At 39.5% G+C, this 12,853-nt stretch overlaps 1 protein-coding gene across 2 annotated transcripts in view; it reads right to left on the bottom strand.

The window, feature by feature from the left end:
• Positions 1 to 963: 963 nt before the first annotated feature.
• Positions 964 to 12,853, bottom strand: part of LOC128698012 (uncharacterized) — a 72,087-nt gene continuing 60,197 nt past the window's right edge. For both annotated transcript variants that reach the window (XM_053790011.2, XM_070097590.1), the window contains exons 6-7: positions 12,440 to 12,719; positions 964 to 3,855 (exon numbers count right to left, since the gene is read on the bottom strand). In XM_053790011.2, coding sequence (XP_053645986.1) covers positions 3,761 to 3,855; positions 12,440 to 12,719 — 375 coding nt within the window. In that variant the 3' untranslated portion in view covers positions 964 to 3,760. The remainder of the gene's footprint in view (positions 3,856 to 12,439; positions 12,720 to 12,853) is intronic.

Consider the following 12,853-nt stretch of genomic DNA (forward strand, 5'->3'; position numbering starts at 1 on the left):
ACAGTGGCAGCAGTAACAGCGGCAGTAGCAATAGTGGCAGCAGTAATAGTGGCAGCAGCAACAGCGGCAGCAATATGGCTGGCAGCAATAGCGGCAGCAGCAATAGCACAGTGGTGCACAGGCTGGCAGTAACAGTGCTATAGCAATAGGCGTGTTGGCAGTAACAGTGGCAGCACAGTGGCAGTGGTAATATGGCAGCAGCACAGCAGCTTGAGTAACAGTGGAAGCCAGTAACAGTGGCAGCAGTAACAGTGGCAGTACAGTACAGCAGCAATAGGCATGGCAGCAACAGTGGCAGAGCACAGTGGCAGTAGCAATAGTGGCAGCAGTAATATGCAAGGCAGTAACAGTAAGGCAGTAACAGTGGCAGCAGCAAGAAAGTGGCAGCATAACAGTGGCAGCACAGCAGCACAGCAGCAATTGTGCAGTGGCAGTAATAGCGGCAACAGCAGTGGCAGCAACAGTAGCAGCAATATAGTGGCAGCAATAGCACCGCTAGCAGTGGTAATGGTGGAAAACAGTGGCAGCAACAGTAGCAGTAACAGCAGCAGCAACAGCAGTGGCAGTAATAGTATGCGGTAATAGCAGTGGCAGCACAGTGGCAGTAACAGAGCGGTACAGTGGCAGTACAGTGGCGGCAGCAACAGTGGCAGTAGCAATAGCAGCAGCAGTAACAGCGGCAGCAGTAATAGTGGCAGCAGTAATAGCGCAGCAGTACAGTGGCAGTGGTAGCAATAGTGGCAGTAGCAACAGTGGCAGCAGCAATAGTGGCAGCAGCAAACAGTACAAAGCATAACAGTGGCAGTAGCAATAGTGGCAGTAGCAATAGTGGCAGTAGCAATAGTGGCAGCAGCAACAGCGACAGCAGCACACTGCCAGTATAACAATGGCAGCAGTACAGCGCAGTAACAATGGCAGCAGTAATAGTGTACAGCAGTACAGTGGCAGCAGTAACAGAGCAGTAATAGTAGTGGTAGCAGTAATAGTGGTAGCAGTAATAGTAGTGGTAGTAGTAATAGTAGTGGTAGTAGTAATAGTAGTGGTTGTAGTAATAGTAGTGGTAGTAGTAATAGTAGTGGTAGTAGTAATAGTAGTGGTAGTAGTAATAGTAGTAATAGTGGTAGTAGTAATAGTGGTAGTAGTAATAGTGGTAGTAGTAATAGTGGTAGTAGTAATAGTGGTAGTAATAACAGCAGAAGTAATAATATTGGTTACACGAATAAAGGAAGGAAGGAATGAGGAACTACACGGTAGTGGACATTATGTCAGCAGCTGGATATAGTGTAGGGGACCGTAGAGATCAAGACAGGTAAGAGACAGTATGAACAAACAGCGCCTTCGGCTCATAACCACAAGACCCGGACTCGATCCTGGGTCGAGTGGTTACACTAGGTCCGTTTCTCTTCCCCTGTTTTCCCACCTAAGTAGGTACCTGGGGTGTCAGCTGGCTGAGGTGGGGGTGGCATCCCAAAATGATGTTATGGCATAGATAGAAGGATAGGCTTCGAAATAATTTGACTAGACCTCACATATTAGTCTGTAAGTTCAGTAGGCTGTGACCTGCTGAGACTGAGTCGTGTGAGGACATTCGAAGGCTGTGAAACTGAAAAAAAATATGCTTAATGCAAGGGCTAATATGGGCTTTATTACATGGATAGAGATTTAGAATCAATGTATGGCAGTTTGGAAATAGAGATTTAATAAAATAACTGGTTGTCCAGAGATGAAGACCATTGTCAGGACACTTCTGGAGAATATTATCAGCTGAATAAAGGAGACAGTTTAAGGTTTAATGGAGAAATAGTTTGAAGTCTGATAAGGAGAACGTGAATGGGATCTTATCAGGAAAGTGGCTAATTACCAGCAAGACGACATGGAAGAGAGAATCTGAGCACAGTGTGGGGAAGTAAGACAGTAACAGCAGGAAAATTTACCAACAACACAGCAAACAAAAAACACCAATCGACCCCCCAAAAAATCGTCGAGAACAGATAACACGAATGAAGGAGCACTGCAGTAGACTTATTGGTTCTTATTGCCCAAGTCTAGTATATAAAGAGATGTCATATAACAACACATAAGCAGAGACGTGACATTTGATATTTCAACAGAAAAGTTGTCTAAAATTATATGAATTAGCAGGAAATGTCCTAATAGCGACGTTGATTTTTCGAATCTATTACTTAGCGTTTGTAGAAAAACTGACATTTAGGCGAAATTAACGCAAATTAACCAAATATAAAGAATTGTAACATTCACTAACACCAGTAAATTCGAAAATACGAAGGCTAGACACTTTTGATCAAGAAAGCAGGGAACCCACAGAGACTGAACAACCATGACAGTGAAACCCCGACGTTTACAGTATTATCACTCGCTTTACTGAGGGCTTTAAATCACAGCAGAATACCAACATTTGCTCAGAATGAGTCGATACCAACTAGCAGAGTTTATCTAAGAGCAAAAAACAACAAGGAAGACACTGATCAACAACAGAAATGCACGAATTAACAGCAGTAACAGCTTAGGGGGGAAAAGAGGGGGAACGGGAATGGGAAAGTAAAACGGGAATTTGTATATAAACCATTTGCAGTACATCGGAAGTCGCAATCCCTCCAATAAAACAATTCACAACTAAATTTTTGAGGTGAAAACTGGACGATTCTATCAGTTGTAGTAGTAGCGGTAGAAGCGTCAGAAAAGTCGTCGAGTTTTCATTACGAATTTATGGATTAGTTGTTAATTGTTTGTTTTTAGTAAGGACACGTTCCTAATAATGGAAAGTGGTAGTAATGATAAGCTTTATTGGTCATTTTTATTTAAACTGGTAAAATCTGAATTCTCTAGGCTGCTCTCTGTAGCCTACATTCAGTTGGGCATTTTGATTTCTGTCTTCAATCTCCAATCTAAATATTAGACATAAGCCTATACCACGTGCGTGCCTCTCATATATATTTTTCAAGGTTTTAATGACCCGTAACCATTTAATAACTATCATGATATGAGCCACGGTTAATAAAATTACAGGAATGACATATTAGACAAAATTAGGCATGCTGGAGAAAGCGTCACAAGTTAAAAACAAAAATCTAACACGCTGCTCAGTGGCTGAAAGTGTTATACTACGGCTTAACATGTTAATTTTTTTTAACCTAGTTTAAGAGTATGAACTAAAACCTGATCTGTTTAATGCAAATACTTCTCTAGTGTTAATATTACGAGGTAAAGAGGAGATTCTTTCATGCCATTTATACCTATTGAAAAATCCACGTGAAGACGAGAACATTCTCAGTCCCAAACTTCTGCTGTCAAGGGAGTCAAATCTGGGCTTTGTTATTGTCAATAAGCCATTTTATCCAGGAAATTACATACTGGAATCTACACAGAAATTATTAATATGGATACTATACTGGAGCCCAGCGAGTAGGCTGCTCGTGGGAGGGTTATAAATGTACAATTTGGATCACCTGAAATTTCACTCCTCAGAGGAAAACTGTTCACAAAAGATATGAAAATTTTTAATGTTAGATAAATGTTTTTTTTACACTACCTATATGTTGATAAGTTTACGTCAGATTGCAAGAGTTAGATTTGGTGCAAAAATAAAATTGCCACGATAAAAAAATTACATATCTCCAGTTGACAGTTGACTTTGACAGCCGAGGATCAAATCTCCAGGTAATCTTACATCTTAACTACAGTGACGGAATATATAATGTATCAGGATGAGCAGTTAGCAGAGGGTTAAGGTTGAAGGGCCTCAGCAGTGTGTGGTGAGAGTAGAGGGCGCCAGAACAGCGATCACCACCAGCAGGAGATTGTGGTGGTGCTGTAGACACACACGGGCACTTGAACCTGAAATGCAATATAATTCGTGTATTAGCTGTATTTTGCTATGTTGAAGGCATTAAGACTTCTCGAGTGCACCGACGGTCAATAAGACTGCAATGTACTTTTGAGAGAAGTGCGCACGCACGCACGCACACACACACACACACACACACACACACACACACACACACACACACACACACACACACACACACACACACACACACACACAGTTTAGGTTCATCGGGAAACAGGATGTTTCCTGACGAGGGTCTTAGTATATACACACTGGTGTGTATATACACTGATGTTAGTATACTCGTACAATGTGCAGCCCCTCAATGACCCATGTACACTCATTACGCTTTAAAACTTACAATATTATTGTTTACAAACATAGCCTACTGTAGTTAGCCTCAACATAGCCTACTGTAGTTAGTCACATTCATATTAAACAGAAGCAACAAGAGGAATGAAAAGCATACGAAAAATCAAAGTCAAGAATCACTTTCAATATTGGCCACCTACTGAAAGGAGGTTCATACACAAATGACAAAGAAATACACGAAATCTTTAAAGAACGGAATCAATGCTCAGTGACCCTACCGATGCCAGAAGAGTTTAGGACCTAGGTAATTATAAACTACCTACTCTATGCATCTAATACCAACACAAATCTTTCATACGTCAGACGAGAAAGTACCACTGATGAAGGAGCCTGGATTTAGGTGAAATCCCAAAGGTCTTAAAAACTGCAGACTAGTCTTCACAGAAGTTACAGCAGTATATTTTAAGTGAAAAATTTGTTCTCGGTATTAACGGCGTAGAGGATCGAGCTTTTTATTTAGGTCTTTTCTTCCAACAGTTTGTTAGTTAACACGGAACGATACCTCTGAGGTTAGGTGTGGTAACAAGCGTTTTAACACCATAAAGGCAAACGTTAACGGTGGGAGGTCCTTTACAGGTTTGCAAGAACTGTTCTAGCAGCTACCTGGCTATAGACAGGTCAACCAAGTAGTTAACCCAGATTTATAATAAACCTACTAATCCACCTTCAGTAAGAAGGCAAATGTCTGTACTCAAGCCTGGATCCAAGTTTCCTCCAAGGCCGCTCATTATACTATAATGGATACCTAACACTGGGATATATTACCCGGCAAAGTCCTAGGACTCCTTTACTCGTTAATCTTTCTGCGTGGAATACTGTCATTACCCGTGGAGACTCCAGTTGACCCTCGTCTCTGGAGGAGGCAACAGAGTAATGACAAATTCCCATAAAATGAGGGCACAAGGTATGCCAAAAAATGTAGGACGATAGACATTCAGTTTTCTAACACTAATGATGATCTTTTGTTGTTGGTGAGAGGGGGTTGCCCTGAAAAATCTTTCAGCTGAATTTGAAGACAGTGACCCGTGCTGACTACCTAATTAAGATAGGTAGCCCTTTTCTAATTGTGACTAATATGACCCAGTACAAGAGTGCAGGATTTATTTATTTATTTATTTATTTATTATAAATTTGTGCACACATACAGAGGTACAAAAAAATACAGATAAGAGCAGTATGCCAAAGCCACTTATACTATGCATAGCATTACGGGCTGGCTTAAAATTAACTTAAGATTAATTAAGCAATGATGAAGTCAGTGATAAAACATTAATGTAAACAGATTACTATAAAGCACAAGTGAGTATTACAAAGACAGGTCATATGAAGGATTCTGTTAGGTAGTGTATTTAAAAAAATAATAAAGTTAGATTGGGTTTTAGGTTTAACATTTATGTGATATAATTGTGAGAAACATTTAAGATATACAATTTATAAGGTTCAGTTATTCAGTATTTATTTGGTTTTGGGTGAGTAAGTGATCTTTGAGTAGAGACTTGAATTTATAAACAGGAAGTGTTTCTTTTATATTTACAGGTAATGAATTCCAGATTTTAGGGCCTTTTATGTGCATTGAGTTTTTGCATAGTGTGAGATGAACACGAGGAACATCAAAGAGTGATCTGTGCCTTGTGTTATGGTCATGTGTTCTGTTGAGGTTGGCAAGGAGATGTTTGAGGGGAGGGTTAATATCAGAGTTAAGTGTTCTATGTATGTAATAGGTGCAGTAATAAGTATGGATGTTTTGTATGGTGAGTAGGTTTAGTGTATTGAATATTGGTGGAGTGTGCTGCCTGTAGTGAGAATTTGTTATCATTCTAACTGCAGCCTTTTGTTGGGTAATTAGTGGTCTGAGATGGTTAACTGTTGTTGAGCCCCATGCACAAATTCCATAGGTGAGATAGGGGTAAATAAGAGAGTGATATAGGGCCAGGAGGGCTGACTGTGGAACATAGTACCGTATCTTCGATAGTATGCCTACAGTCTTGGAAATTTTCTTAGAAATTTGTTGTATATGTGTATGAAATTTGAGTCTATTATCAAGGTGGATTCCTAAGAATTTTCCCTCTGTTAGCTTTAAGATTAAGATAAGATAAGATTTCGTTCGGATTTTTAACCCCGGAGGGTTAGCCACCCAGGATAACCCAAGAAAGTCAGTGCGTCATCGAGGACTGTCTAACTTATTTCCATTGGGGTCCTTAGTCTTGTCCCCCAGGATGCGACCCACACCAGTCGACTAACACCCAGGTACCTATTTGCTGCTAGGTGAACAGGACAACAGGTGTAAGGAAACGTGTCGAAATGTTTCCACCCGCCGGGAATCGAACCCGGGCCCTCCGTGTGTGAAGCGGGAGCTTTAGCCACCAGGCCACCGGGCCACCGTGATAGGTGATCCGTTTATCATTATGTTAAGAGGGACATCTGTAGCTCTGTTACCAAACTGAATGAAGTAGGTTTTGTCAATGTTTAGTGTAAGTTTGTTAGTCCTCATCCAGGTAGATATTTTCTGTAATTCGGTATTTACAGTATTGGCTAGTGTGACTGGGCTCGGGTGAGAGAAGACGTATGTAGTGTCATCTGCAAATAGTGTGGGTTTGAGTAATTGCGAAGCATTTGGAAGGTCATTTATGTATAGGAGAAAGAGAAGAGGGCCAAGGACACTTCCCTGTGGGACACCAACTGTAATTGGTTGCGCAGAAGAGTTTGCCCCATTTGCGTACACATATTGGCTTCTGTTGCTGAGGTATGACTTGAGGTAATTGAGGGAGTGCCCTCTTATACCATAGTGTGACAATTTTACGTGGAGCAAGTCATGGTCAACTGTATCAAAAGCTTTACGTAAGTCAATGAAGATCCCCAGTGGGACTTCTTTTTTCTCTATTGCAGTGTATATATGTTCTAGCATGTGTATAATAGCATCATTAGTATTTTTATTAGGCCTGAATCCAAATTGGCAGGGGTTGAGTATGTTCTGGGAGATAAGGTAGGAGTAGATTCGTTTATGAATTAGTTTTTCAAAGATTTTTGAGAGAGGGTGTAAGTTGGATATTGGCCTATAGTTATTCAACTCTGTTTGGTCTCCTCCTTTGTGGATCGGGGTGACCCTTGCTATTTTGAGTACTGTAGGGAAGGTGGAGGATTCAATGGATTTGTTAAAGAGTGTTGCAATGATTGGAGATAGCACTTGTGACACTTTTTTATATATAAAGGGTGGTAAGGTACTTAAATCTCCTGCCTTGTTTTTTAGTGCATTGATAATAAGGGAGACTTCGTATGGGTTAGTCGGAGCTAGGAACAGTGTGTTCGGGTAGTTGCCGGTGAGGTAGTTATTTGGTGGGGTATCTGAGCTTGGGATTTTATGGGCAAGGTTTTGTCCTATAGTGGAGAAGAAATCATTGAGTCTGTTTGCTGTTTCTGTTGGTGGGAGTTGGGGTTCATCTGATTTTGCTAATTTTATTTCGCTATTTCGTGATATCTTTTTTGTTCCCAGAATTTCAGATAGTGTTTTCCAGGTCTTTTTTATATCACCTCGTAAGTTGGATAATCTGTTCTCATAATACAATTTTTTTTGCCCTTCTTATCAGGCTGGTTAGGATTGACGAGTAACGTTTTGTTTGGTCTCTGGTTATGTGACCCATTCTGTACTGTTTTTCATATAGGTGTTTTGTATTTATGGATTTGAGAATGCTGGGTGTTAGCCAGGGACTGTTCAGTCTCTTTGCTGTCATCTGTTTAGTTTTTTTAGGGCAGTGCTTGTTATAGAGGTATTGGGTCTTTTTTAGAAAATTATTAATACATTCGTCAATATCTGTATAGATTTCTAGCTCAGTGTGCCAATCAATGTTTGCTAATGCTGTTGCGAAGTTATTAATGGCTGCCTCATTGTGAAGTCTGAAGGTGACTTTAGTAGTGTCTTGGGGTAGTTTACCAAGAGTTGTTATGAGGAAAGTAGGGTAGTGGTCTGTGGTATTATCTGTAATTATGCCTGATTTTAAAGGGGATATGGTGTTGGTCCAGATGTGGTCAAGTAGGGAAACACTAGTCTCTGTAACTCTTGTAGGTTTTGTTACTGTTGGTAGTAACATACAGTTACTCATTGTGTTTGTGAATTCAGTAACGTGTGGGTCCTGGTCTTGCAGGAGATTTATATTGAAGTCACCTGAGAGTAGTAAGTGATCTTTGTTCATGCGTGCATCAGTTATCATACTTCCTAGATTTTGACTAAATTGGCTAATGTTTGACTGTGGAACTCTGTAGATGTTTATCAATGTGAGAGGTTTTTGTAGGTATTTGGATTTGAATTTAGCTATTATATATTCCCCATGTTCATCCCTTGTGCAAGTATTAGTGATACATTCTAGTTGGTCTGAGTAGTATATGGCTGTGCCACCCCCTTGTTGGTCTGGCCTACAGTTGTGTATGGCTGTGTAACCAGGAATGGCATAGACATCTGCACTATCAGGCTTTAGCCAGGTTTCAGTTAGTGTAATGATGGACATATTGGCATGTAAGGAATTTAGTAATGCTATGAGGTCATCGTAATGCTTGCTTAATGATCTGATATTGTAGTTAAAGATAGTTATGTTGTTGTTGGCACTGAGAAGTGCCTTTGATTGTTCTGCAGTGTAGTAATTACAGTAACTGTTTGATTCATTTAAGTCATTAAATAAGAGGTTGGTATCAGGATCAATGCTTGTAATCATAAGATTTGTAGTGAATCTATAGTTAGAATTAAGTATAAAACAAAGTAAATAGTCTTAAGCTAAAAAATAGCACCTGAATTATTTAACAAATGTAAAATAATGAGCTAAGGGACTAATACAAATAAAGTGATGATCATATAATAGTGCTTGGGAATATGATAGTAGGTAGTACTATAAAGGTAATTTTTTAAAGTTATAATTATAGTTTAAAATTATAATAAAAAGGGACTAATATAGGTTGTGAATAAATGAGCTTTGGAATATAATGGCAAGATTGTGAGCTTATTCTACTTTAGCACCTGAGAATAGCACCTTGATTATTTTAACAGTTGTGGATATATAAACTAGGATAGTTATATAAAGCTAAAATAAAGGAGAAAATATAAAAGGGACTAAAATTAAGTAATGGTAAGCAAAGTTAAATGGACAGATGGTAGGAATTATAATATAAACTTATAATATAAAAATACAATTTGAAATGGTACTTGCAATTGCACTAGAGTCTGGTATGGGTTGTTGACAAGATCAAGGTTATAACTATAGATTTAAATTGACAAAATAAAATTCACAATTAAAGTACAAAAGAATAATAGTAAAAAATCACAATGGTAATGTCTTGGTTATAATATGATAGTAAGATGGTAGACAGGTACCCAGGTACACAGGTACAAATGATAATACAAGGTTGGGGTTGAATATAAAAACTTGAAAATTTGGCAACAAAATGTTATGGGAAGTATAAAATAATGTTTAATGTACAAAAGTAAAATTGACTGGTAGTAAATATGGTGTTTAATAAAATTTTAGTAAGTAATAATGATTACAAAAAAGTGAAATAGTAATGTTTATTTCATTCAATATTGCACTGGTAGTTATACTTGAGGTTATATGGCAGTACAAGGTAATTAAGAGTAATCTAGGATAGTAAATGTGGTATTAAAACAGGTAAAGGTAATTAGTCAAGTAATGGTTATTAAATGTCAAAAATGTTAAGAGTAAATTGAAATTTTAGTAAAAATGATATTTATTAATTTTAGTAAGTAATATCAATTGTAGTATTTAAAAAAAATATGAGGTAGTAATATGGACAGAGAAAGTATCAATTCAGCTAATGTTCAAGCGAACAATAGTAAATAAGAAAATCACACTAAGCTTCTGGCTCGAATCTCGTCCAGTTTAACATGAATTTATATATATATATATATATATATATATATATATATATATATATATATATATATATATATATATATATATATATATATAAAACTTAAGACAAAGAACAGACGTGTGGTGGTGGAAGGCTGGGTTGGTCTAGCCAGCAGGATCAGAGGTTTGCGTGACCACTGATCGGATTACTAAACCCCGCGGAGCCCAAACACACACACACACACACACACACACACACACACACACACACACACACACACACACACACACACACACGCACACACAGTATGGTTGGAGTGCGTCTGCGTGCACTGCAAGACAATATAGACATCTATTGTGGCAATAACTATATAACCTTTTCTAACTCTTATTTTTTCAATTAATTACAAATACGCTCAGAACATTTCTGCTGTTGATAAATATTAATTATCTTAAATAACATTTATTTCATATTATATGAACGTACAGAGTATACTACAGACTCTGGCCATACAATAAAGCGGAAAAATAATGTAAAGAACCTGGGAGTAGTAATGTCTGAGGATCTCACTTTCAAGGATCACAACAGTGCCACGATCGCACGTGCAAAGAAAATGATAGGATGGATAATGAGAACGTTCAAAACGAGAGATGCCAAGCCAATGATGATCCTTTTCAAATCACTTTTTCTCTCTAGGCTGGAATACTGCTGTACATTAACATCTCCGTTCAAAGCAGGTGAAATCGCAGATCTAGAGAGTGTACAGAGATCCTTTACTGCACGTATAAGTTCTGTCAAACACCTTAACTACTGGGAACGCTTGGAAGCACTTGACTTGTACTCGTTGGAACGCAGGAGGGAGAGATATATCATAATCTACACTTGGAAAATCCTGGAAGGAATGGTCCCAAATCTGCACACAGAAATCACTCCCTACGAAAGTAAAAGACTGGGCAGGCGTTGCAAAATGCTCCCAATTAAAAGTAGGGGCGCCATTGGTACACTAAGGGAAAACACCATAAGTGTCCGGGGCCCAAAACTGTTCAACAGCCTCCCATCAAGCATTAGGGGAATTGCCAATAAACCCCTGGCTGCCTTCAAGAGAGCTGGACAGATACCTAAAGTCAGTGCCGGATCAGCCGGGCTGTGGCTCGTACGTTGGACTGCGTGCGGCCAGCAGTAACAGCCTAGTTGATTAGGCCCTGATCCACCGGGAGGCCTGGTCATGGACCGGGCCGCGGGGGCGTTGATCCCCGGAATAACCTGCAGGTAACCTGCAGGTACATTACGTTGTACGTTAAGTATTTGGAGCTACTCTTCCTTACATTGAATCGAACTTGATTTCTTTCCATTAACCAGGCGCTACGAGTTTAGCGCTTCTCCATGCATACTTGGTTAAAAAAAATCCTAATTTATATAAATAAATTTGCACAGTTGTTTCTGATGTTTATTACGCATTATTTCTCGTATATACCACTGGCCCATATTACTGGTATATACGAATATATTGCCTTGAATTTTTATAGTAACAGTGAAATTTTTTGACAAAATTCTTAAGTATCTTTGTTGGGTATAACTGAAGCCTTTGCTTCTTGGGTTGACATCCTTCATTTCCTCACCGTTGTGTTGAAGGCTTCTGGAGACTTAAAAGGGTGGAAGTAGTCTTCATAGACTTGCTCAACCTGCTCTCAATACCGCTATAATATTTATTTCTACAAGTACAAGGTATACAAACTTTGCTGACATCAATGGCATACTACTACATGGAAAGCCCCTTGTTATGCAGAGCATTTCGGGAAAATTAGGTCCCTAGGATGCGACCTACACTAGTTAGACTAACACCCAGGTGCCTATTTTATTGAAAGGTGAACATGGACAGCAGGTGTCTTAAGGAAATGCATCCTAAAGTTTCCACCCGTACCGGGGATCGACTCCCAGACCTCAGTGTGTGATCTGAGTGTGTTAGCAATCGCTGATGAAGATGGCTTATTTTCTCTGATACTGATTTGAATAATTAACTATTTCATGCTTTCTGTACGTCTCTTTTGTATGTTCTGTTATTCCTACCTTTTAGATGAGTAACTTCTCAGCCTCAATGTGTTGCGTCCACAACCCGTTCACATTTTCTTTGTTCTGTTTCGTTTTGTTTTCAGAACTATTATCCTATTCTGGTCGTTTGGTTAATGGGGCTTAAAGCCTGTCGACTACTCAGAGGGTCATTCCATTCAGGCTACAGAGTTTAATCTAACAAAACATTTTTCAACTTTCTTTGTCCTGCCTGCTGTTAATTGGGTGAATGACTTGTAGATACAGTACACTGGAAGAAACATCTCTCGGTGCATATACACTGCCCCTGCCAACACTTACCACTACTGAAAATGCGATCCCAGAATGACAGGGGCCGCGTGGATCTTAGTGTGAGGTGAGCACTCTCCTTGTAGCTGTGTAGCGCCTGCTGCTGCCAGCCGTCACCGCCGCTACCTGCGCTACCAATGATGCCTACTCCTTGAGTAGCCATACACGTCACAGAGAGATTCCTGCTGGACGCTAGGAGTTGACGGCTGACGAAGAAGTCTAGCCGAGAGTGCGACCTCGCCAGATTTCGCTGAAACACTGGTGGAGAGGGTGTTACCCACGACGGGTCAACCTGCAAGGAGAAAGATCTCTTATTTCATTGGTGGTAGTGTTTTCTTCGTCAGCAAAGAGAACAAATGTCTCACTGACACGGGTGTTCGACAGATGATTACCAGTTAACCCGTTCAACATCAGATGGTTAGGAAT

The sequence above is a fragment of the Cherax quadricarinatus genome, chromosome 58 (assembly GCF_038502225.1).
Source record: "Cherax quadricarinatus isolate ZL_2023a chromosome 58, ASM3850222v1, whole genome shotgun sequence".
In the NCBI taxonomy this organism is placed as follows: domain Eukaryota; kingdom Metazoa; phylum Arthropoda; class Malacostraca; order Decapoda; family Parastacidae; genus Cherax; species Cherax quadricarinatus.